This window comes from Wasmannia auropunctata, unplaced genomic scaffold (assembly GCF_000956235.1).
Source record: "Wasmannia auropunctata unplaced genomic scaffold, wasmannia.A_1.0 LD336099.1, whole genome shotgun sequence".
Lineage (NCBI taxonomy): Eukaryota > Metazoa > Arthropoda > Insecta > Hymenoptera > Formicidae > Wasmannia > Wasmannia auropunctata.
This window is the reverse complement of record NW_012026791.1, coordinates 841,878-866,801: the sequence shown is the minus strand read 5'-3', so window position 1 is coordinate 866,801 and position 24,924 is coordinate 841,878. Positions and strand designations below refer to the sequence as shown.

General features: G+C 38.1%; 5 protein-coding genes across 8 annotated transcripts in view; 3 read left to right on the top strand and 2 right to left on the bottom strand.

The window, feature by feature from the left end:
• Positions 1–512: 512 nt before the first annotated feature.
• Positions 513–8,510, top strand: LOC105462394 (mitochondrial coenzyme A transporter SLC25A42). The gene is made up of 6 exons (XM_011708941.1): positions 513–605; positions 4,134–4,377; positions 5,288–5,610; positions 5,742–6,007; positions 6,334–6,508; positions 6,863–8,510. The coding sequence occupies exons 2-6, from the start codon at positions 4,225–4,227 to the stop codon at positions 6,996–6,998; spliced, it is 1,053 nt and encodes a 350-aa protein (XP_011707243.1). The 5' UTR covers positions 513–605; positions 4,134–4,224; the 3' UTR covers positions 6,999–8,510.
• On the bottom strand, positions 8,402–12,325 carry LOC105462395 (mitotic checkpoint protein BUB3). The gene is made up of 5 exons (XM_011708942.1): positions 12,036–12,325; positions 11,584–11,779; positions 10,585–10,654; positions 10,192–10,502; positions 8,402–9,490 (listed from the first exon to the last, which is right to left on the bottom strand). Exons 2-5 carry the CDS (start codon positions 11,776–11,778, stop codon positions 9,086–9,088), a joined length of 981 nt encoding a protein of 326 aa, XP_011707244.1. The 5' UTR covers position 11,779; positions 12,036–12,325; the 3' UTR covers positions 8,402–9,085.
• A 239-nt stretch (positions 12,326–12,564) lies between these two features.
• Positions 12,565–15,052, top strand: LOC105462390 (eukaryotic initiation factor 4A-III). The gene is made up of 5 exons (XM_011708933.1): positions 12,565–12,777; positions 13,164–13,499; positions 13,591–13,813; positions 13,892–14,146; positions 14,261–15,052. Exons 1-5 carry the CDS (start codon positions 12,636–12,638, stop codon positions 14,511–14,513), a joined length of 1,209 nt encoding a protein of 402 aa, XP_011707235.1. The 5' UTR covers positions 12,565–12,635; the 3' UTR covers positions 14,514–15,052.
• Positions 15,053–15,111: 59 nt separating this feature from the next.
• Positions 15,112–17,482, top strand: LOC105462391 (putative FERM domain-containing protein FRMD8P1). 2 transcript variants are annotated; one of them, XM_011708934.1, is made up of 7 exons: positions 15,112–15,318; positions 15,579–15,709; positions 15,797–16,246; positions 16,343–16,800; positions 16,901–17,059; positions 17,146–17,311; positions 17,387–17,482. In XM_011708934.1, coding segments are annotated over exons 1-7 (1,407 nt in total). In that variant the 5' UTR covers positions 15,112–15,316; the 3' UTR covers positions 17,428–17,482. The 2 variants fall into 2 exon arrangements, with proteins under 2 accessions (XP_011707236.1, XP_011707237.1); XM_011708935.1 differs by having other exon boundaries at positions 15,112–15,475.
• Positions 15,986–24,924, bottom strand: part of LOC105462393 (coiled-coil domain-containing protein lobo homolog) — a 108,366-nt gene continuing 99,427 nt past the window's right edge. The window contains exons 3-12 of one of the 3 annotated variants that reach the window (XM_011708940.1): positions 23,883–24,239; positions 23,101–23,518; positions 22,289–22,546; positions 22,059–22,215; positions 18,738–18,810; positions 18,449–18,661; positions 18,155–18,370; positions 17,851–18,075; positions 17,535–17,741; positions 15,986–16,066 (exon numbers count right to left, since the gene is read on the bottom strand). In XM_011708940.1, coding sequence (XP_011707242.1) covers positions 17,559–17,741; positions 17,851–18,075; positions 18,155–18,370; positions 18,449–18,661; positions 18,738–18,810; positions 22,059–22,215; positions 22,289–22,546; positions 23,101–23,518; positions 23,883–24,239 — 2,100 coding nt within the window. In that variant the 3' untranslated portion in view covers positions 15,986–16,066; positions 17,535–17,558. Of the gene's footprint in view, positions 16,067–17,344; positions 17,742–17,850; positions 18,076–18,154; positions 18,371–18,448; positions 18,662–18,737; positions 18,811–22,058; positions 22,216–22,288; positions 22,547–23,100; positions 23,519–23,882; positions 24,240–24,924 lie in introns of those variants that run through there. The other 2 variants (XM_011708939.1, XM_011708938.1) reach the window with 2 other exon arrangements.

Genomic DNA, 24,924 nt, shown 5'->3' with positions numbered 1-24,924 from the left:
TTTTTGCTGTCTTTGGCTTAGCTAAATGTGCTAAAATTCCACAATTGCAGTTAGACGATAAACCTTTTTTCTACGCTTTCAATCGTAGCTACAAAAGATCTTGTATTTATTTGTTCCTGTAATCCGAATGGGGCGAGCTACTTATTTTGTACGTATGAGCTACAGAACTTTTATACCAATGACATGTGTACGTCAGATGATAAGTTAAGATTGCTGTACGACCCGAAAAAAAGGTAATTTTTTAATTTTTTGTTTTCACTACAAAAAAATAGCTCGCCCCATTACATTTTATGTCTATTTCAATCCTGTAAAAGCGATTTTAATTTCATTCAGTATTTTTGAAGTTATCGTTCCAACTGGTGTCAGCTTTAATAATATCTCGTCGGTGAGTCAACCAATCGAGCGTCACACTGGTCACACAGCACGTCACAGAGAGATACGGCCGATATGGCACAGATGGCGCGCATGATGCCTCCGTGACGCGCGGCTGATTGGAGTGATTGGTCATTGGACCAGTGATCGCAGTCCGTGGCAGTCTGTAAACCGTCGCGGACGTGGTTACGTGTCAATTCGATTTCGAGGTACCATCATCCGGAGCGGCAGAGGTTGGTTCGCTTATTTGCGTCGCAGAAAATGCTGATCGATAGGGGGGACGCGGATTACGTTCGACTTTTTATTTTTTTTCTCTATTTTTCTATCTTTTCTCTCTCTCTCTCTCTCTCTCTCTCTTTCTCTTGCTTCGACAATAAGCGTCGCGTTGCACGGCGATACACTCCGGCTTTTTCGAAGCAAAATGGAAGGGAACACCGATGGTGTTTCCGACCGCCTTGTACGCGGGCGGAATCAATCTGTCTGCGACAGACTACTCGCGGCGACGATCCGCGCGGAGCGCGCTCGAGTAAATAAAGGCGCACGTCCGGCATGTTCGCCGTGTATACGTGTGGCACTTGTTCTACGCCGCCGCTTTGGCGCACTTTGCTCGGTGAGACTGTTTGTTTCGTATCCCTCCCGAAATGGGTATAAACAGAGAGATAAATTTTTTTTTTTTTTCGAAACGTCATACGCCGCGTCGGCGACTGGCCTTCAGACAGACCCTTGTACGGACATTTTGACAGACCGTCTTGGCGAACAAAAAACGGAAGTTCAAAGGACATCCGAGAGAGAATGGGCACACGTCTTTTAAATATCACGTCGTTCGATCATTCGGTCACTATATATATATATACATATATATAGTGTTCTTCCATTATCTGTTATCTCTTTCGTAGGTGTGTATTTATTTCGTGTGAAAAAAAATGCATAACGCAAACCGAGAGAGGAAATTCTATTAGATTGTTGATTCTTAAGATTAATTGTTGCTGGCGCAGCATGACATTGATCTTTAATCCGTTCAATGTGGATCAGTTATTTTTAGCGCTTGATTCGAGAAGCATTTCTTCAATGAAACGCTGGAAATTCAATGGAGCTCCAGAAATCAATATAGGAATCTATCGACGATCATATTAGTTTTATTTCAATTTTTTTACTGGCCAAGTTTGAACTTTTATATAATATTAATATTACATAAAAGTTTTGTGTTAATGACATATTTTTATGCATCGTCGTCTTTGTGAAGATACAGAAAATGATTGATAGAATTAAATTCCTCATTAATAAATTTTCGCTTATCAAAATAATCGTTTTATCAGGTCGCGCGCGGATTGAAATGTTATATGTTTGCCGTTCCTGCACGGTGTGACAGTTTTAACACACGATAATCTCGCACGCGCTTTACGAATCGCAATTCGTTTCCCACGTGTTCCAGCGGTGAACAATCAAACCGCTTCTCATTTCGCCGCCTCGTCTCTCGTATCTTCGTACGCAAGCAAATTTTCAAGTGCCGATAACACGCGCGTTACATAATATCCTCGCGTTTCCACGGCGTCATGTTTTATAGCGTTTTATAGGCGTGACTCTGAGGCCACTCCGAGAATTGGACTTGATTTTCGTCGAACGCTGCGTTATTCATCAGGCCGAGGGTATACCTGGAATTCCGAGAACCCGCAGAATCCAATGTTTATCATGAATTTCTTCAGAGCATTTTTTTATTTTTATCATGTTTAAATCCCTTATTAACAAAATTATAGAAAAAAAATGAAGTAAATATCGCACGTGGAATTATCAAAACTCAATTCTTGGAAGGCTCTACCTTTTATCTTTGCATCTCGAAATTTCAGACGGACATTATATCCTGAGCGGGAAAACTGTATCGTATTTGTTCTGGATGCAATCCCACAGTAAATTCCAGTGAATCCTAAAAATACTCCAACCGGTCCGCTTAAGCGGATTATTTATTCAAATCTTCACGTCGCGCAGATTTGCTAAGCTTTTCGACGCTTCCTTTGAACGTAGAAGGACACTCATATTCTCTCTTCGGAGTCAAATTTATAGTCATTTATCTCGGCGCGTGACGTTTGCCGCATGACTATGCATAAACGCAACCCATCTGTTACTGTATATCTTCTCAATGCACTGCAATTATTATCATGCGGTGACGCGTGACAAGGACGCGTGCACGAGAGAGAGAGAGATAAGATTTCTAATAGTCGAAGAATGGAAACTATGGAAACTTCCCTACAAATTGGAAAAATTGTAATTGTTTATTATATTCAATAGCTTATCTAAGAAAAGCAGCTAGGTTAAAGATATTATCGACTATTGTTTGTTAAACTTTGCTTAACATTTAAAAAGTTTTTCCTATATATACAAAAAATTGTCCGTTTCTGCAATACAAATTTTCTTTCCTGTTAGCGAAAATTCGTTGTTTTGTAAAACTTTATCACGATAAACTTACTTTTAATATATCGATATTACTTACGAGGTAGAAGGTAAAATAATAGTTCTCTACTTTTTAGCAACCTCTATATCTTATCTGTTTTTCTTTAAATATTTTTTTATCACGGAGAATTTCTTATCTCTCCAAAAAAAAAAGTCGAGATAATTTCGCTCCGCTGAAATCTCTTGTAGAATTCTAATTGGCGTGGCCAACCGATAAAAGACGATACTTTGAAGATATTTTTGGTCCATGATATATAGATACAAATAACGATTATCTAATTTGCATTACGTACGTCATAAGCAGAGAGATATTTATGCGCGAGTTGTTGCGCGAGAATTATTAATCTATAGCCTTTTTTTCGCATCTTACACTTGTTGTTGATAACGAGAAACTACAATATTTGCTTTGCAAAAATGCAAAAGAGCGACGCTGAAGATAATTCTTATCGTCGTGTCACAAACGTCGCTCCTTTCCTATTTTAATTATAGTAATGTTCTTCATTTTCATTTTTACATTTAAAACATTTTAACAAATGATAACGAACAAACTTGAAGAAAGATAATCGTTTTATTTGCTAAACATATTCGCTTTATTCTCTTAGCCGGCGTTCTCTTTAGCGTACTGTCAGTTTTCCACAATTTCAAATATAGAATACAGAGATTATTTCAGCGTAAATGTCATCGATACGCGCACGAGAATTATTTTCTTCGAATTTATTTACGGACGTCACAAGCTTTCCGTATTTTGTAGAGTACAAGTCTTACAATTTGTACTTTGATCTCATTGACGTCAGCGCATTACCTAACTATAAGTACACGATAGTATTAAATTTAAGCTCCCAATCTACTTCTTGAGAGTCGTGTAATTCTTATCTATCTCAAATTATTTATTTAGCTTTTATAATCGGAATACTGTTTAGCTATTTTCCCCTCAAATTCTATTCTCTTTCTCAATAGCTGGTTTTTTCAAAATTCCTTCCATTTTACGTGATAATGCAGAAACCGACATCAAGACGATATCATAGAGTTATCGTAGATTGTATCAGAAACTTTCAAACGATATGAATGATCGGTTTCAGGTCGACGTTTGATAAGAAAATTAATCATAAGAAATTAAAAGGAATTTAGAATTTCTTCACGAAATTACGAATTTCTAATATCTTTAATTCCTAATGCGTTTAAGTCTTTTCTAGTGTGATTCATTTATAGTTTAAACAAGTCTTATGATCTGAATGTTTAAACTTTAAACATTCACATCGTAAGACTCCAAACTTTGTTTTTGTCAACTTAATTTCATAAATCAAATATGTTTACAGCATTGCCTTGTACCTGTGTACATCAGCGATAGGAAAAACAGAGACGACGATCTGTATGAGAGCTCATCGGTAACGGGAAATCAGGCCAGAGATGAGCGGACATGCAACCCGTCCCGGAGAGGGTGGCAAAGCGGTTCTCGAGCGTATTCAGGTGTCCGTGTTGCCGATCCCTGGGAAACACGCCACATCGACGTTGCCTGCCGCATCGGCCCCACCAATGGAGAGGCAAGATGTGGATATTACAGTAAGAAGCTCTATATTCGTCGATAAAACTAATATAAACAAATATTTGTGTATAGAATGGGATAGATCGCAAATTATCACAGATTGTCCCATAACGCGAAAACTTGTACGCATCAAAGACATTTTAATATCATTTAAGGGATCTCCACCACTCCTGAGGTTTTAAAATGATACCTTAAGTTTGAGATTTTTTTGTGAGTGAATAGATAACTTTTATTTCAAATCTGCTTAGAGGACATTATTGTACATACATAAGAAACCAAAAAAATATTTTTTTATTTTCTTATGTCTAAATAGCGACACACTGGTCTACACTTGCGGAATCTCTTTTTTTCTATCGGTGTACAGGATTCCAGGTACGCAGTTTGGACAAAACATAAAGAATTTTTATTGTCTACATATTAAAGACTAGAGAAGTACGTAGGGATTTTTCAAAATATTGATTTTTTTCAAAATTGCAGCTGTTTTACGAAAGACTTGTATCGACAAGAATACGAACTTTTTGTAAAAATAGCTGCCATTTCGAGAAAAATCAATATTTTAAAAAACGCCTACGTACTTCTCTAGTCTTTAATATGTAGATAGTGAAAATTCTGTGTTTTGTTTAAGATCAAACCGTGTGCCTGAAATCCTGTACACCGAAAAAAACAAAAAAAAGATTCCGCTAGTAGGCCATTGTGTCGCCATTTTGTATATAAAAAAAATATAAAAATATTTTTTTTTAGTTTCATATGTACAACAATGTCTTCTAAACAACTTTTAAATAAAGTTATCTATTTACCCACAAAAAAATCCCAAACTTAGGTACCATTTTAAGGCCTCAGGGGTGGTGAGACCCCTTAATGTAACATAAGTATACTTATTATCCATCTCAACACACGATAAAAAAACAGAAAAACAATATGTTTTAGAGCAAACAGAAAAAATCCACCGGAAAGGAGATTTCCAATACTCAAAGAGTCTGGACGAGTTTGGTGTCCGGTGCGATAGCGGGTGCTCTGGCGAAGACCACGATAGCGCCGTTGGATCGTACAAAGATCAACTTTCAAATTTCGAAGCAGCCCTACTCGGCCAGGGCGGCGATTGGGTTCTTGACTACAGCGATGCGTACCGAAGGCCTCCTCAGCCTGTGGCGCGGAAACAGCGCTACCATGGTCAGGATAGCACCGTACTCGGCGGTGCAGTTCACGGCGCACGAACAGTGGAAGAGAATTCTGAATATAAACGCGGCAAGGTATATACACGAAAAAAAAAAAAAAAATAAATAAATTCAGGGACATCTTTAGCAAACAAAGGAACACCGCTGTGACTTAAGTGAGGATACCGGGTGCAAATTTAATTCCTGTGTGTTATGAATATTTATAGAGAAAAGCCATGGGCGAGTTTCCTGGCCGGCGCGCTCGCGGGCGTTACGTCGCAGACCATGACCTATCCGTTGGATTTGATGCGGGCGAGAATGGCGGTGACCCTGAAGGCCGAGTACAAGACTCTGCGGCAGGGGTTCTCGCGAATGTACAGGGAGGAGGGAGTATTGGCGTACTATCGTGGTTTCACCGCTACGATCCTCGGTGCCATCCCGTATGCCGGTTGCAGTTTCTTCACATACGACATACTGAGAAACTTACTGACCGGTGAGTTCCGTTCACACGATGAATTCTCTTGACGCCCGTCGACGGTGGCGGTGCTTGTACTCACATATATACACATACGCACACGCATACATATATATATACATGCAACAAAGCGAAAAAGAGACAGTCGAGGGTTATACGAATGAGAGTGGCTGTTGTATATGATCGTAAAGCAGGGTATCGATGGGGCACGTCGGGGGCACCCTGTTTCCCCTGATATTGGGACGGTACTAACTTTAATAGCGACGCGAGACAAGCCCGACCGGCGGCGTATTTCGAAGTGCTGCGTGCTTCATGTTCGATGATGGCTACGTGTCGATGAACAGTGTACACGGTGACTATTCCGGGATTCTCGACCTCGCTCATTTGCGGCGGCATCGCTGGAATGGTCGGTCAGACAAGCAGCTACCCACTGGACATTGTGCGGCGGAGAATGCAGACGTCAGCGATCAAGGGCCAGCACTATCACACGATCACGTCGACTATCGTGAAAATTTATACGTAAGGATTTATGCATCATTTATAGATACTAATTTATTTAAAAATAAATAATAGTAGAGCGTAGCAGCTGTCTGTATAGAGTTACACTGAACGAATAATCAATAAATTATCGAAGTTAATTTACTGAAGAAACTGACAAAAAAAATAAATTATATATAATTCTAAATAATATCCTTTAAATTTGAAGAAACAAAGAAGATACTTAGATATACATTTAAATGATACATTTAATATTTAGAGACATTGAAATTGATACATTTAATAGTATGTTTTACTGTTTTTTTTTTATAATAAATGCAATTTTATATTTATCAAAATTATATTAAACACAAATTACCATTGTGCATGTTACAGAGAAGAAGGAATAATGGCTTTTTACAAAGGCTTGAGCATGAATTGGGTAAAGGGTCCTATTGCTGTCGGAATCAGCTTTGCCACGCATGACACAATACGGGACACACTGAGGGACGTTATTTGTGAAGATACATAGGATTAGTGGAACAAACATTGAAAGTCTGGGGTTTATCATGGAATAATGCTAACCAATAATTATAATTATTTAATAATTATTAATTATAATTATTGCTTGACTATTATCCAAATACGCTTATATAATTATTACTTATTGTTTATAATTATATAAGTAATAATTGTAATTAATATTACTAATTATTACATAATTTCATCATTTAACTCAAATCATGATGAATAAATATGTCAGCGTACATCTCCTCAAATTTTCGCTCGACAAAAAGAAACTAAAGAAAGTGAAAATTTATCGCGCCAAAGCGTTATCGACGGCAAGAATGTAAAATAATATTGCATCATTAACAATACGACAAGAAGAATAATTAGTTTGTTATTTTGTGTGAGAACATTTTGCCAAAAGCAACACAGGAGATCATTAGTACAAATTGTTAAATATGTACATATTGTTATTTCAAACATTATAGAAATTGTTGGAGAGATGTAATACGTATTAGATGCATACACCAAATCGTAATTTAAGCATTGTGCATTGGTCCAGTAATGTAGAAGTATGATTTCTACGTATATATTCTATATAGCTTATCTTTATTATCTTTGGATGCGATTTATATAAAAAAAATAGGATATCTCTGACTTGCCTTATAATTGTTTTACAAATTCTATGATAAAAACAAGCAAACTGTGGTATAATTTGCACTCGGAATTTTGTACATAATCGTGTATATCACACATTTTACTTTGAAGATCAAAATACTCAAGAGAATTCTCAATGATTTTCTTAAGCCCGTGTAAAATAAAAATATTGTACAGTTTCTGATATAAGTTGCGCCTTAAATTGACACATTCAGATATTTTATTCGATCATTGTTTATAGCGTAATTGGTTCATTTTGAGGCTGCAATGACTAATCCACATTTGTTTCTTCCACAAAGAGACTGCGAATTGATAGCGACAATAAGGTTTTACAAGTTGAAACATTGTAAAAACAGTTCGAACATAACGTTACATTGCTATGAATCTGTATAACAATTAATTATTGACAACAGTATATCTACATTACGATTTATCAGTGTTACATAATGGACTTGTATATTTGCTTTATTTACATTTCAGCTCTTACGAGATCGAATACTTTTTTTAAATATCTTGTACATACTCTTAAATGCCGTACTATATTTTATGTTAACAGTTGAAATGAAAAATGTAACAGAACGTAAAGAGGGGGAAATTAATCGCGTTTTGCATCGGTCGAAAAGAAATTGTTTTATGGCCGACGCAAAAAGTTGTTGCCTTCTCTATATTTTGCAATGCTTTATGTATTAACTAAATCTCTTTGATAATGCGTATTCGTTTTCTTAGCGATTGGTTTTTGAAAATTTTCAGAACATAAATTACAACACAGTGCAATGTAAAAAAAGTTATTTATTCTGTAAAATTTTGTAGCTTCTTTGCAATCATTGTATTGGTTATATATAATGTAAAGTCATTTAGTAAATATATAAATTTTATACAGTGCACGCTGTCTCTTATTTTACCTCCTATTCCTAATTGTATCTATATAATATCTTTGTCTGTCGTAATCTTATTAAAAGTAGAAAAGCCTTTATCTCTTAGGATCACACAGTACAGTATTAATTTAAACTGTAAATATTTGATATGCAATCTATGCATAAGTTACATTATTATTTTTTAAGTAAATGACCTAATTGTACGATATGAATATGTAATCAAGTCAAATAAAGTTTAATAAAATAGACGAAGAGAATCGTCAAAACATCGGTATGCTGGAAAAAAGCGTCGTGATATCGTATATGAAAATGTAAGAATAATCCATACGCGTACAAATTAGGTTTAATTCCTGAAAATCAAAAGAGAATATTTTTATAAAACGTACAATTTATTGAACCTATATATTGAGCCGATGTTACTTTCCATGAGATGCATATATAAATAAACACAGAATATTTACAATTATTCACAGAATGCGTTTCTACCGCCATTCGTTCTGCATTTTACGCATGGAAATCCATGAGTTTTTCTCATCGCACATCTTTGTCATTGTACCGACGACTTGTATAAACTTGCTGTTTACTTCGGTTTAGTCTCCTGATCGTTGACGTATCTTATATAAATTTCTCGCTCGTCACTGCCGCCCGGCGGTATCTCGGCCTCGTTTAAGTACGAAACGCCTATCGCGAGAACGGAACCGTCATGGCTAAAACTAAGCGCGGCCACGCCGGCGTTGTATCGATGGAACTGGCACAGCCGTTTCTTGTTAAAACCGTCCCAAATATTCACGTAACCGTCCGAGCCGCCGGTGGCGAACGTGTTGTATGCAGAATGGAAGCTAATGGCGTTCACAGGATAGATATGCTCGACATTGTTTTCCTTTATTCTGTGGCACTTGAACGCGTACTTCTTCTTCTGGGCTTCTGGCATCGTATCGAGATACTCGACGGCGACTCGACCCTCTATGCTGCTTAATACATATCCCTAAATATATAAAAAAAGGAATACATAAGAATATATAAAAAAGGAATATAGGGTAACTGTTCCTATTAGTGTGCCTGTACGTCCCTATTAGCTTTTATATTTAAATAAGTCATAAAAATAAACTACAAATAAATAGTGTTTTTTTTATTAAGTTAATACTTTAACTTAAAAAAAAAACACTGTATTTACTTGTACCAGTTTATTAGACAGTGTTTTTAAGTTAAAGTATTAACTTAAAAAAAACACTGTCTATTTACTTGTACCAGTTTATTAGATAGTGTTTTTTTTAAGTTAAAGTATTAACTTAATAAAAAAAACACTGTCTATTTATTTGTACCAATTTATTTTTATGCCTTATAAACTGATACAAATAAATAAACAGTTTTTTTTATTTAGTTAATATTTTAACTTAAAAAAAAACCCTGTCTATTTGTACCAATTTATTTTTATGACTTATAAACTGGTACAAATAAATAAACAGTTTTTTTTTTATTAAGTTAATACTTTAACTTAAAAAAAGTCTATTTGTACCAGTTTATTTTTATAACTTATTTAAATATAAAAGCATATTAAAACGCACACTAATAGGGACAGTTACCCTACAAGAAAAAAAAAGGAATATATAAAAAATGCGAACACGCTACAAGCAACAACAGATTAACGATGCGATAAATTGTGCGCTTTGCAAAGGACAAACGCACCTGTTCGTTCGGGAAACCCTTGATGCAGCGCGTTTGGTACTTCAGACTACTTTCTCGTCTCTGAAACATGCCCGCCATGTTTCTCAGATCCCAAATGCAAACTTTTCGCTTCGCCGTGCCCACGACGAACTTGTCGCCGCATACAGACAGGGCGAGGACCACATCGGGCTGCAGGTAACTGCCGACGCAGGTAGGTGTTCGTGGATCCCACAGTTTTACCGTGGCGTCCCAACCGCCGGTCAATATTGCATTCACAGCCGCGCAATACTCTATCTTCCTAATTGGCTTCTCATGTGTGCCCATTATCGACTCTGCGAACAGATATTTTCAATGAAATATTTTCACTTGCAATGAAAGTACAAAGTAAAATGATAAAATTAAGGAAGATGGTACCAGTGTTGCTATTTATGTCGTACATTTTCAGAGTATTTCCTAGACCACCGCTATACGCGTGAACAGCGTCCTGCAAACAATACAGAAAATCGTCAGGGAATTATTAAAAGTAATCATGATCAAAAGCTTTTTTTTAAATTTGTTAGATAACCCAATAACAAAGCAGAGTCATCTGACAGGTAAAGAGGACAGGGTTCAATTTTATCATTCTATGTAGATAGAGTGAAAAAATTTCAACGTATATATCAACTGCCAGAGTGCAGAAACAAATTCAAAATGAAACTAAAATGGTTTATATATATATACAGGGTGTCCCAAAATTGGCGCATTCGGAGTACATGACGTGATACTTTGTGCTAAAAGGAACAACTTTTTCCTTTAGCAAATTTTGATCTGACAAGTAATTTTGGCAGGAGAGCTAGTTAAAGTTAACGAATAATCGCTCTTGTCCATGCGCGCGCTCCTCCATTCACTTGTTCCTAATCCTTGGCTAATATTTACAAGTAATGTCTTAAGATACTAATACAGCTCTGTTATAATTAGTTTACGACATTTTAAGACTGTGTTTAAGACAGTCTTAAATATTAATAATTGATAATAATTATATTTATGATTGATTCTTAATATTTAAGACTGTCTTAAACACAGTCTTAAAATGTCGCAAACTAATAACAGAGCCGTATTAGTATCTTTAAGACATTATTTGTAAATATTAGCCAAGGATTAGGAACAAGTGAATGGAGGAGCGTATGCTGGCCCTGAGCGCCACATGGACAAGAGTGATTATTCATTAACTTTAACCAGCTCTCCTGCCAAAATTACTTGTCAGATCAAAGTTTGCTAAAGGAAAAAGTTGTTCCTTTTAGCACAAAGTATCACGTCCTGTACTCCAAATGCGCCAATTTTGGGACACCCTGTATAAAGTGTGATTCGAAGAGATTGTATCTCCAGATTTGTACAATTGGGCAAGACAGCAGCAAATTGGTGGCCTTAAACTACCTGAAACGCGACGTCCAACACCGGCAAATCGTGATTGTACTTCAATCTCATCGTGTTGGCGTGTATGTCGTACAGTCTCACTGTACTGTCCCATGATGACACCAATAGGAACTGTGTGGAGTTTGGTCCAAATTCGACCGCGGAGATTGCGTCGGTCGGCGGTGACTTTATCTTAAACTCGGTCCTGGACTCCATCCTGCCGAAGATACAGTAAAAACAATTAGAAATCGGCGTGCTCGTGTTCGAGCTTCGACTGACGCTTGAACAACTGTAAATTCGTGGTCGCAGCGCAAGAGGAGTATTTCACTATTTGCGGTGAGCAAGAACCGGCAGCGTAAATACGAATGCCACGCAAAAACGTGTGAAGAGATAAGTTTTGAAGTCCTCGTAAACAGTATAACCTACAATTCTTACAAGCGTGCATTCAATCGAAATTTCTTTTGCGTGCTTACTTGATACAAAACGGCTGAGCGGTACAGTTAAAAAGAAGGCCTCCACGTCGTATACAGTACGTACGAACATTCGCGATTGTCACGTACGTGCAATACTCGATATAACGAGAGTTTGAAACACTACGGTTACCGCGGTCGTCCGGTCGGCGGTCCCTACCACGTTCCGTTCCGCCACCTTCCTCACTCTTTCTCTTTCACCATCTCTCGCTGCCTCTCTCTTCAATCGTATAATTCGATCCCAGGTATATATTTATCTTTCGTTAGTAACGTCAAATATGATAAATCTGCAGAGAGAACCCTGAGAACAATTATAATTGTTTTTATTGTTTTAAATGTTTAATTTAATTTTTATATAAATTCAATATATTGTCGAATCTCCCTTCTCTCTAGATAAACAAATTTATAGTAGTCCGTGATGTTACCAGCCGAGAATGTCCTACATGGTGGCTACATAGTTCAAGATTCACGATATAGAGGCGCTAGTAATCGGATTCCGTTTACTCCGTGATAATCGTGAAGTTTCGTCCATTCCCGGAGCATCCCGGGACCCGGAGGCTTCACAGGCCGCAGTTCAGGACGCGTCTTTACGTTTTGGCGAAAATGGCGGAGAAGTCACGTCGTGTGGCGCAAACGGAAGATTTGTCGAATGTCGAGTTTGAAACCAGCGAAGATGTCGAGGTTATTCCTACCTTCGACAACATGGGTCTCCGCGACGAGTTGTTACGCGGAATCTACGCTTACGGTACGTAGTTTCGTCGCTCATCGTTTTGACTTAACCTCAATTTTTGCGCGGCTTATATTTTCTTTTAGATTGAATCCTAGATCAGATCTTTAGATGATTAGTTTAAAAAAAGGAAAACAGATCATTTTGCACATATAATCGACGCGATACCTGTTCCGTTGTGGCAAATCTTTCCTCGCAATCGTCAGCAATTTATGTTTACACATTTATATCTATGTTTATCACAATTTTTTTATTGCTACCTATGTTTTCTTTGTAGCTTTGTTATATCACGGTGTTAAAAAGAAAAACTTAATCATCTGATACCTAATGAAATCTGTAATGATTACAACTTGAGTGCTTTTAAACACACATGAGATATTCATCCCTTTTCTACTTCTACACAGGTTTCGAAAAACCGTCGGCCATTCAACAACGATCCATTAAACCTATCATGAAGGGCAGAGATGTGATAGCTCAAGCACAATCTGGTACCGGAAAAACCGCCACCTTCTCAATTGCAATCTTACAATCTCTGGACACGCAGATACGAGAGACTCAAGTTCTGGTTTTGTCCCCGACTCGAGAACTCGCCACTCAAATCCAAAAAGTCATTCTTGCATTGGGAGATTTTATGAACGTACAATGTCACGCTTGCATTGGCGGTACAAATCTTGGAGAAGACATTAGGAAGCTTGATTACGGCCAGCATGTTGTGTCTGGCACACCTGGCAGAGTATTTGGTAGGTATTGTATTTTAAAAAAATATATATATATTTATATATAATGTAAAAAGATTGTACTAACATTTGTATAAAATTGTAAAACTTCTAGATATGATTAAGAGGCGAGTCCTCAGGACTAGAGCAATCAAAATGCTGGTACTGGACGAATCTGACGAAATGTTGAACAAAGGATTTAAGGAGCAAATTTACGATGTGTATCGATATCTACCACCGGCGACGCAAGTCGTTTTAGTTTCGGCCACTTTGCCGCACGAGATTCTCGAGATGACTAGTAAATTCATGACAGATCCTATCCGTATCCTTGTAAAACGGTAAATAATTTATCTTTAATTTTCATTGCTAAACACGTGTGTGCATGCTATTTCTAATTAATAATTTCTAATTTCCAGTGATGAATTGACATTGGAAGGAATCAAGCAATTCTTCGTCGCTGTAGAACGAGAGGAGTGGAAATTCGACACGCTCTGTGATTTATATGACACGTTAACAATAACACAGGCGGTTATCTTTTGTAACACTAAACGTAAAGTGGACTGGTTGACGGAAAAAATGCGAGAGGCCAATTTTACAGTATGTTCCATGCATGGAGATATGCCGCAGAAGGAACGAGACAACATAATGAAAGAGTTTCGATCTGGTCAGAGGTAGATATTAAATTCCAAAGATAAAATTTTGAAACTTTATTTTGTATATAAAAATTTTAAAATTTTATTTTTTACGAGGAATTATATCAATGCATTTCTTTTTTTTTCTTACAGTCGCGTGTTAATCACAACGGATGTATGGGCGAGAGGAATCGACGTTCAGCAGGTGTCGCTTGTAATTAATTACGATCTGCCTAACAATCGTGAATTGTATATTCATAGAATAGGTCGGTCTGGACGTTTCGGCCGCAAGGGTGTGTCGATAAACTTCGTGAAAACTGACGATATAAGAATTCTCCGAGATATCGAGCAATATTACTCTACGCAAATAGACGAAATGCCGATGAACGTGGCTGATCTAATATAAAGTGCGAGATTTATGCGTATGAAGATTACAATATTTCGACGTACAAAGATTTCTTTAACTCTTCGATTATGTGTTAATGCGCAGGAGACAGTATAATTCTGTCAATAATATCACATGATAACACTTTCCAAATCAGTTTACTTGAAAACCCTTTAATGTCATCCCCTTAAGTTATTTTTAGTATATAACTTACACTATTCTTACAACAATAATATAATGAACGGAGAAAAGTATCGTCACTTTTATATTATGTTTGATCAAATAAAACTATTTGAATGTAGTATGTAAGAAAATTAGATTAACTTTGTTTCTACATCTACGTACATCAATGATTACACGAATTAGATTTCTTTTTTTATGAGAATAATTTTTTTTGTACACCCCTTACAGAAATTTAATGCAGTGCTTTTAGCACTCAAAATAAGTAATTTCCATTATTGGATTTCTGAAAGGGACTACAAAGATGTTGTAATTGTGTAAAAAAAAAAAAACTGAGGAGCAATGAGTAAATTTTGTTAATAAAGTATTTTATGACTTCAGTGAATCTTTTTCTTTTCTATGTAAATATTAGTTTTATCATAGAAATTAACGGTATTGGGATAATACTGTACGTTCTATACATATATATACACGTACAAGTAATCAATAACTGCTGTAGCTGCTCCATAGTTCAGATGGCAGCGCGGCATAGCACAGTAACATGCATTGAACCCGAAATGAAGCCAAAATAGAGGAACTAAAAATTGCACATTGACAATGCGTAACCCTGTAGATACAAGTGAGCATAGTTTATCGCAACAAAAATGTGAGTGAAATATTCGAGAGGCAATAATCGACTAGTAATAAGAACAATCACTTATTTTCGTGATAATAACATCGACAATGGTGTTACGAACGTGCAGCTTTAAATAATATACATATATATTGATTACAATATTAAGTACAATATCTAAATCAAGAAGGTAAATGATATTAACGAGATGAGTGACTAAACTAAAAACAGCTATAAGGTCGATGTGTACATGTAATCTTAATTTGTTTTTTTTTTCATTGCTGTATTAATAGGTTCTTTAATCAATTGATAAAGATTAAGGAAAAATTGAAGGAAATGGAGCAACAGAATGATTGCACGATTCAGAGAGGACAGCCGTTGCGTCGCTATCCAAATGACTACAAAGCGGAAGGACACTCCACATGTATGTGTCTGGAAATTGTTCTGAAATTATGGGATATAATTTTCAATGCCTATTATTTTTCTCCCCTTTTCCTCTATTTTATTGCAGTAAGTAAAACAATGGCGAATCAACCGCAGTACTCGAATACGGGAAGACCTACGATACGCATAGCCGTGTATCTGATGACAGGGGTATTCCTGACGATGGAGGTCGAACAAAACGCGACTGTCCAGCAGATCTTCACGATAGTGCAGTCGGAAGCGGAGCTGGGTCTGTCGAGATTCTCTTTGTCGGCCGCTACACCAGTTTTCGCACTGTGGCTGTGTTCCGCGCAGCTGGAGGTTCAGTTACGTCCAACGCACATGCCCGTGGAATTGGCTGCGAAATGGAATTACCTCGTAAACAAGTACAGCTCTCACACGGAAGATTCCGACGACGAGGAGCCGTTGCTATATTTTCGTAGAAACATATTTCTCCCCAGGTCGGAGGAAGAGCAGATCAAGGATATCAAGGTCCTTGAGCTGCTCTATGCGGAAGCCAAGTACAATGTCCTGCAAGGTACGGAAACGAAAGAAATAAGATCCTACGAAAGTAACAAAATATTTCTTTTATAATCTCTTCTCTAACGTAAATTTGCCCCTTTTGCTTTTCCAGGACGGTACGCGTGCGATGGTCCTGCACGTTACGCCAGTTTAGGAGCGTTACAAGCCCGAATCGAGCTCGGCCCGTATAACGCGCAGACCCACACCTTGGCGTTTTTCCATAGACATCGCGGCCGCTTTTTACCGCATCACTACGCCTCCCCGAGCCTCCTACTAGGACTGGGACTCGGACTGGGACTGGTGGGTGGCAAGGGTGCACCCGAGGCGCATCTTTTGGAGCAATACAAGCGAATACCTAGTCACAACGGTACCGCCAACGCAAATCCCAAGAAACTGATCAGGAAGTATCTCGAGTTTTGTTGGAATCTACCGTGTTACGGCGCGGCCTTCTTTCAAGGTCAAATCGAGCGACCCGTCAGAGGACTCGCGTCGTGGATCACTAATCGCGACATGCAGGTCCTCGTCGCGATCAACACGTCGGGGGTGTACATAGTCGACGACATGCAGTGCGTAAGTAACAGCCGAAGTTCTCGTTTAAATGAAGATCTTTGTATAAAATACATCCATAGAGTACATATAGCATAGTAACAATTGAAATATATTTATGTAGAGCTTGCTATTAGGGCTAAAATACTCGGAATTAAGCTGGGAAATGGCGAAACCGTCGGACGAGAATAATCCGGATTGTCTACCTTGCTTGTTCCTGCAATTTCCGGTACGAGAGAACGGAGCGCGTGTCTACAAGATTCTGCAAGTGTTCTCGAGACAGGTATAAATAAATCGTCTTGAAAATAATACACGTAATTACTTTTGTGAGAACGAAATATCAGTACAATAAAAAAATCGTCCTTTCAGGCACCAATGATGGATACTTTAATATCCGGCTTTGCGGAGGACTATCGCAATCAATTTCTTAATAGTGACAGCAACAACGACCAATCTGATCATCCGCTGGTTTTCCCCAGTGGAAGCTTCACAAATAAACTTAGTAAATTTACACTCGCCACTTTCGACGACGAAGGTATTTAACACTAAATGATCGTCGATATGCCAATTTATTTAAAACCGTTTGATTTATTGTTAAAAATCATTTTAGGTCGATGTATCGGTCAAATGGGCTCGTGGTCCTTTCGATAAAGTACATTGTGATTGTACATTTTGTGATGCCAATATACTCTCTAATAATACAAAATAGAGTACGATTTTTATAATGTATGAGAAACTCTTGCGCGCGAGCTACTTACATATACACCTTTTAATGTGATTCTTCAATTCTTCTGAAGTAATTGAAGATACGGGTTCTGCCGTAGACGCTCTAGCAGTGTTCTGTATCTCTGCGGCACCACATCCCTGTGCCGATTGAGATACGTTTCCAGCACGTGCATATTGAAGCTTATCTCGTTTATCTTAGCCAACATCTGTTCCTCCTCCGCTTTCGATAAGTCGACAGACTGCATGTAAATATTATAATATAATTATATGAAAAAAATACATCGATGTAAAAAAAAAAAGTGCTCAGCGCGAACGAAATGTACGGAGCGAATTGAGCTGCTGACGAACCTGCGTTAGAAGGGTTTGCATCTTCTCCAATTCCACGGCCTGCTTTTCGATCATACGTAAAATACGATTCGCTTTGTCAATGGACACCTGCTTGAAGTCACTCAAACAGTCGTCGCGCAGCAGATATGCCTCCGTTTTACTGAGGGATGCTGGATTGCCTATTCGCGCCAGGTACGGTCCCAATTCATTCAGCTCTTGCATAGCTTCGCGTTGACTCGTTGTTTTCTGAAAGTAGATTGCGAGACTGATTAATATTTAAAAAAAAAAAAGAAAGAATAAATTAGATCATTGATAAAATATATACCTCTAGTTCGGTTATCGTTTCGGCTGTTCGATTTATGTCGAATAACGAAACTGTGAGCTGCGGATTTAAATTTTCATCGGCTCTCCTTCGGAGAAACGCCGCGACGTCGGTTTCGACGTCTCTGATGTGGAGTACGGAGCGATCCTCGTCCTTCAGATGTTTATCGAGCGTGTAAAAGAGCTCGAGGTTTCTCTCCGGCGGTGCGGTCGGATCTGGCTGCGGGAAGAGATTTCCTCGATTACGCCGCCTTCCACTTTTTCGCCAATATCATCGTTTGCCATGGAGAAAACTTACGTTGTATCCGCGGGTCATCGCAGAATCGAAGACCAAACGGTCTCCCCTGTCCGCCATCGGTGGTTTTACGAATGTACGAGTAGCCCGGGTACACCGATCTCGATCGTAATGGAATTCAATGGAGATCTCATTTCCGATCACCGCGAACTCGCGCACGGCCACGTCCCCGCAGGCCGGAATTTTCTCATTCCTGTGATACTTCTCGACGATTTTCTGCGAGATGCAAAAACAATATTAATTGTGCAGTGCGCCGTAAATTTCATCGATTTTTATATCGGGCGAGCACTACCGAGACGCGTCGAGAATGGATATCGTCCTGCACTGACTTGGCATTGTTTTGGTCCACCGAAAATTCAGCGTGCCTATTAAAGTGATACGAATGTATTATTTTATTATATTTCTATTACATTTCTATCTTCATCATGTCAGTTTATCCCGAGAGATTCTGATGCGTACTTGAGGTATACCTTTTCATACTGACGCTCATTTTTAGCGTCAAAAAGAGATCACACGATCGAAATTGACGAATACCAAACGTTAATTTCAAACATGTGATCCATTTTCGAAATCGTACCTTTACATCGTTGAAAAGAAATCAGATCCCTCGAGCTTCACACGATTCTTTCAACCGCACGTACAAATCTTTCTTCATGGTTAGGATCGCGGATCGCCGCAATCGACAATAACGCCATCACTCCGCGGGTTCGCGACTCGCGTATCGGGCAGATCGGGTGCAATGCAGAGTGTCGCCCGTCGGGTGCAATCGGTGCAACGTAAACAGTAGTCGAGTGTCGGGTGCAATATGTGTCCTGCGAGCCGAGCCGAGTGTGACGTGTGCAGACAGCGTTCCTTCGAGAGGTGCGAGCGCTATGTGCCGGAGTTGGTATAGCCAACGTTAATTACATTTCGGGGGACGACGACGGGACGTCGAGTCCGCGCTTCGCACGTCGAGTTTCATTCGAACTTGCACGACTACTCGCCCGCCGGCGTAGTAAAGTAATACGTGAATCGTCGATAGATCCTATAAGGACGCGTAACACGAGAAAACCGGGAAGCCAACGGGCGTTAACCGGTTGGCCTCGTTAATAATAACCGGCACGTTCGCGGAGTTTGTCGCGCGTGCTCTCGACGTCGAACATCTCAGTCGCGTGTTTTCCGAGGAGCGGTCCGAATTCGCCGAATAGTCGCTAATTTGACTCGGAGCGGGTAGGGGCGGGGCGAGGGGGGGGGAGGGGCGCTGGCACGGCGTGAACGCGAAGCGATCGGGGCAAAATGGCGCGAGCGCGCGGCGGATTGACTCCGCGTCGGACGGCGCTGGGGGGACGCCTTTCCCCCCCTCGTAAGTATAATCGTCGCGATCGCCGCGTCTTTCGACGCACGTTAATCGCGAGATGCGAATCTTCAATATATATTGCACGTACACGGGGATTTCGCGAGACGCGTAGCAGATTCGACCAAAATTCGAATATATATCCGCGCGTACCCCCTCCCCCCTCCCCTCTCCCTCCTGCGCCGACAACCGTACTTTCGCGCGACGAGCGATATTTCGGCGATATTTCAACGTACTTTCCGAGTCTCTCTGCAGCTCGAACTCGCGCGATTCGTTCATGTCGCGATACGAGGCAATAATCGTCGCAAATTTTCCTCGATTATTCGAAGTACGAATGTATATCCGTGCGTACCCCCCTTCCGCCCCACCCCCCTACCGTTGCCGACAACCGTACTTCGCGCGATAAGCGATTATTCGGCGATATTTCAACATACTTTCCGATTCTCTCCGCAGCTCGAGCTCGCGCGGTTTGCCCGCGTGTCGCGACACGAGGCAATAATCGTCGCAAATTTTCCTCGAAATTATTCGAAGTGCGAGATGGATGAATTTATGGGAGAGGGAGGAGGAGGGGGGGGGGGAGCAACAGGTAGCGTCGCCACGTTAAGTTGCAGGCCGCGCGATCTACGAATTTTTATCTCCATTTTTTAATTCGTCGCATTACTACCAGTCGTCACGGGCGCGTCGGGCGCGGTAGCGAGTTCTCCACGCGTTTACTCTTTATATCCCTCCGTCCTCCGGTTTAACGCGAGGCACTCGGCGCCATTAGCGCAAGTCTTTTTGTTTTTGAGCTCGACGGGAGAGCCGTGTGGAGACAGAACGATACGCAACGATACGCGAGTGACAATGGTTAATCCGCGAAGTGTTGCTCGTGATGCGCGTGTGCGTGTGTGTCGCGTGTGTTTATGACATTGCCAGGAAACGAAAGCGACGGCGTAAGCGAGAGGAGGACTGAGAGGAGGAGCCCGGGCCCGGGGTGGCGTCAGGCAACGGCGGGGCAACCGTGGGTAAGCGTCTTGTAAATCTTGTAATTGAAGGTTAGATCCATATCGGTGTAATTGCGCCGGCTCAGAGATTCGAATATCGTGGTGACAGTCTAATACTTGTTTCGAAAAAAAATGAATCGCGACGTTCAACATTAATTATCCTTTCTTGCGTAGGCGCTGCAAATTGAGCTTAACGAGATTATACCGGTATCGGATCTGCAATTTATTATATATATATATATATATATATATATATATATATATATATATGTATATATATATGTATTTCAATTTTTTAATAGATATTATTAATATCCAAATAGTTTATTTTATACCGTATTTTTTATGCTATTTATTTTTTCTTCAAATTGATTGTCCATTTACGTGTTACTTTCAATTTTTATATCAATCTGTGTAATACGATGTGTAGGAAATATTTCAGATTTTATTTTGAGACATGCAAAATATTTGTATGTTAATAATATTTATTAGAAAATTGAGAAAAATATAATACTTAAAATACTTGAAAATGTCTAATTGTAAGACAGATTGAAATGATTGATTTGAAATTATTTAGATAATTTGAAAGAGAGAGAATTAGATTTATTTATCCAAAAAGTAAAAATTAATATCTGAAAGAATCACTTTTTAAAAATAATGTAATCTTTTTTATTGTTTTATTTAAAAGAAAGAAAATAGAAAGTTGAACATGTAGTATTTATTTTTTAAGATATATTTTTTGAGACACGACTTTTTAATATTTGGATTTATTTATATTTTACAGATTACTCATTACAACTCCGCTGCTGCGCTTCGAAGACTGGTGAGTCTTAAAATATTTTAATTTTTAGGTAATGGATTTGTGAGAAAAAATCAGTTAAAATCAAATAACAATTTTTTATATAATTTATATACCTGATTTTTTCTCACAAATCCATTACCTAAATTATGTAATGTTGTATTATTTTTATTAATATTTATAAGTATTGATAAATATTTTTACTATTAAAGTATTTATTAATATTTATAAATAATTTATTAATACTTATAAATATTTTAATAATAACAATATTTATCAATACTTATAAATATTAATAAAAATAATACAACATTATCTAATAATGACGTTACATATTCATTATATGAGAACAATTTATACGTGCAGAAAAAATCGTGTATATAACTCGAAGGATCTGATTTCTTTTCGAGATGACTGATTAGAATTTTTCGAGAGAAACTAATATGACGAAAATAGAAATATATAATATATAATAAATAAACGGGAATATCGGTTTACTTGTAATACAGAAGATCCTCACGATCCACGTAATGTTGAGTCAAATAAAGCAGGCCCGTCTCGATGCGTGAGAGTCCGTCAAATTGCGCTCTATCGTAAAAATCTATCGTTCTTTCACCGTCTATTGAATCACTGCCGAATGCGAGAAAACGATGCGCTAAAATATTAATTTTCGTTATCATTTATGCAAAGCGGAACTCGCGTTACAATATTTTTATTTCGAATTGCACCTTTACAGTGATCCGGTCGACCCTTCACAAAGAAATCCGTTACGGTGTTTGTAGTGAAGTCTTTCCTAGATTCTGTAAGACAGTCACCTCTGTTCGAGTACTTCTCATAACTTCGGACAGGGATAGTATATTCGTAATCATCGTAAACGGTTACTCTCTGAATCAAGCTATCGGTTCGAGAGTACGGAGCGTATAATTCTACCTTGGCTTTTTTGTAAAATATCGTTTTACTGCCCCGTGGATATCGTCTTTCAAAATCTGAAAAAAGCATATATATAATATAGACAAATAAATATATAGCAGTTGTTCAGAGAATCATTACTATTATCTATAATAATTGATTTTAATTTCGGCTTCTTTATATGATCATATATATGTATATATATTATTGCCTTTCGCGCGAGCCTCGCGAGTGGGTGGTTAGGTTATATATATTATATATATATAGCCTAACCATCCCCTCGCAAGTCTCGCGCGAAAGGTCTATTTTTTAAGTTTATTTTAATAAAAGCAGAGAAAGTTGAAGTTATAAACTAATTATATATGATTTTTATTAAAATAAACATAGCTTTTATTAAAATAGGAAGCAGAGAAAGTTGAAGTTATAAACTAATATATATATAACCTAACCACCCACTCGCGAGTCTCGTGCGAAAGGTAATAATTATGTGTATGATTATATAAAGAAGCCGAAATTAAAATCAATTATTATAGATAATAGTAATAATTCTCTAAACAACTGCTCTGCTATTATTAAAATAGATTAAAAAAATAAGAAATAGACTTAAAAAAATATCTATATATTTACATACCTAAACTATGAATTCGGATTTCACTCACGTATGAGACCGGCATGTCCAAATGCTTCTCCTGTTTTATGGCAATGTCTTCCTCGATTTCGTCCGTGTCTTTTCGCACGATTCGCGGTTCACCAGGAAGCAGATGCTCCCAGAATTCGATTTTGCTCAAGTCCCAATTTATTTTCGCGCAGCCATTACCGCGAGGCTGCATATTCACCCAATAATTTTTATCGTTCCAAATACTCTCGACTCCCAGATACAACAAACTAGTTTCCTCATCGGCCGGGTTATAAGACATTCCGGAGGAAGGCTCGACGAAGATCGGTTCGGTGATTTCTCGGTTTCTCGCACCATTTTCGTCCGGTAAGATAACCACCCACGCGTGTATTCGATGACCGAAATATTTATCGGGTTGTGGACGTTCGAATTCCTAGGACCATAAGACCGAATAAATAATCGCGATGCGGATCGACATATAAAATCGTAATCATAAATCATAATCATAGTCGGTACAGTAATCTCTATGAAGGGAGGGAGAAATCTTTACAAAAAGTTTTTTAATCTTACAATTAATTTATCTCCATTACGAAAAAGAATCTCTTAAATTCCGATCATGCATTATATTTAGAATAATAAGATTAATATTATTAGAATAATAAGATTAATAAGAATTATAAGATTAATATTTATTAGATGTAAGATATATTTATTAAATCTTCATTAAGCAACTACTACTAAATGTATTAAATAACAATATCAAAGGTAAAATGGCACTTTCTTTCACATATACGTACAGCGATCATCCTCTGTCGCTCTTCTTCTTGACGTTGTAATTCCGCCTCCGTCTTTGCTCTCTCGCGATCTTCCAACTCTAAGAGGAATCGACTCCTGAAATCGGGCGGTGCCTTTAACTGATACTTGACTGTTTTGGGCTTGTCGACCGGCGGCGGTACTTGCTCAATCTCCGGCAGCAAATACGGACAGGTTCTTCTGGTCGTGTCGCAGAGTACTTGCTCGCGCGATGCATATCCGCTCACTACGAACGCGTTGTAACTCTGTCCTAGCAGTAAGCTTACTAAAAGCGTTGCGCACTCGAAACTATTACCCTTCTGAAAGTCTAACACCCACGTCGGCGAGCGCAAGCGTTCAGGCTAAAAAAAAAGAGATAAACGATAATGTTGCGATTTATTATTTGATGTTTTATAGATATGAATATATATCTACGACACGATAGCATTCGATTTTTTAAAACTACATTTTTGTTATATTATTGTCGAATATAACTATGAGAAATATGCAATATATGATAATATTGCATTGTAAATATGTTTATTTTATGAAGCATCTCTATAATTATATTATGAATTTATATTTATTATTTATAATAACAATCGTAATAATGTATGATGAATAATTTTACAGTTCTCCACTATATCGTCGCGCGATATTTAAAATTAAATTTTCCTCTAAAGCTCGAGTTACCTCAAAGTTATTTGTTCCGTATTTTAACTACAATTGCCGTAAGAAGGTGATAGCTTACGACTTGCTTGCCTAGCTACACTTAATATTCATGTTGGTTACGTCAATCCTTAACATTATACACTATTGGTAATTATCGAAAGAGATCGATCTATCCATCTTTATGTACTTCTTCGATAAAGAATACTTTGTACAATGTTATAATCAGGGTTGTGCATCTACGCGTAAAATATAATATTCTACGTTTACGTAGACAACGTAAACTATTGTGTGTCATCTATGTAGACAGTCAGTAGACTATATATTTATTCATTTAATAAATACATATAATTTAACGTTTATCGGAAGAGCACACGT

What these genes read in the sequence shown, in the direction of transcription:
- LOC105462390 (XM_011708933.1), top strand. Translation starts at nt 12,636, where the DNA reads ATGGCGGAGAAGTCACGTCGTGTGGCGCAAACGGAAGATTTGTCGAAT. An exon ending in ACGCGGAATCTACGCTTACG is followed by an intron (nt 12,778 to 13,163) that starts GTACGTAGTTTC and finishes ACTTCTACACAG; the next exon opens with GTTTCGAAAAACCGTCGGCC. An exon ending in CACACCTGGCAGAGTATTTG is followed by an intron (nt 13,500 to 13,590) that starts GTAGGTATTGTA and finishes TAAAACTTCTAG; the next exon opens with ATATGATTAAGAGGCGAGTC.
- LOC105462395 (XM_011708942.1), bottom strand. Translation starts at nt 11,778, where the DNA reads ATGGAGTCCAGGACCGAGTTTAAGATAAAGTCACCGCCGACCGACGCA. An exon ending in CGACATAAATAGCAACACTG is followed by an intron (nt 10,503 to 10,584) that starts GTACCATCTTCC and finishes ATCTGTTCGCAG; the next exon opens with AGTCGATAATGGGCACACAT. An exon ending in AGGGTTTCCCGAACGAACAG is followed by an intron (nt 9,491 to 10,191) that starts GTGCGTTTGTCC and finishes TTATATATTTAG; the next exon opens with GGATATGTATTAAGCAGCAT.
- LOC105462391 (XM_011708934.1), top strand. An exon ending in AGCGGAAGGACACTCCACAT is followed by an intron (nt 15,710 to 15,796) that starts GTATGTGTCTGG and finishes ATTTTATTGCAG; the next exon opens with TAAGTAAAACAATGGCGAAT. An exon ending in CAAGTACAATGTCCTGCAAG is followed by an intron (nt 16,247 to 16,342) that starts GTACGGAAACGA and finishes TTGCTTTTCCAG; the next exon opens with GACGGTACGCGTGCGATGGT.
- LOC105462394 (XM_011708941.1), top strand. Translation starts at nt 4,225, where the DNA reads ATGAGCGGACATGCAACCCGTCCCGGAGAGGGTGGCAAAGCGGTTCTC. An exon ending in ACTGAGAAACTTACTGACCG is followed by an intron (nt 6,008 to 6,333) that starts GTGAGTTCCGTT and finishes GTCGATGAACAG; the next exon opens with TGTACACGGTGACTATTCCG. An exon ending in ACTATCGTGAAAATTTATAC is followed by an intron (nt 6,509 to 6,862) that starts GTAAGGATTTAT and finishes TGCATGTTACAG; the next exon opens with AGAAGAAGGAATAATGGCTT.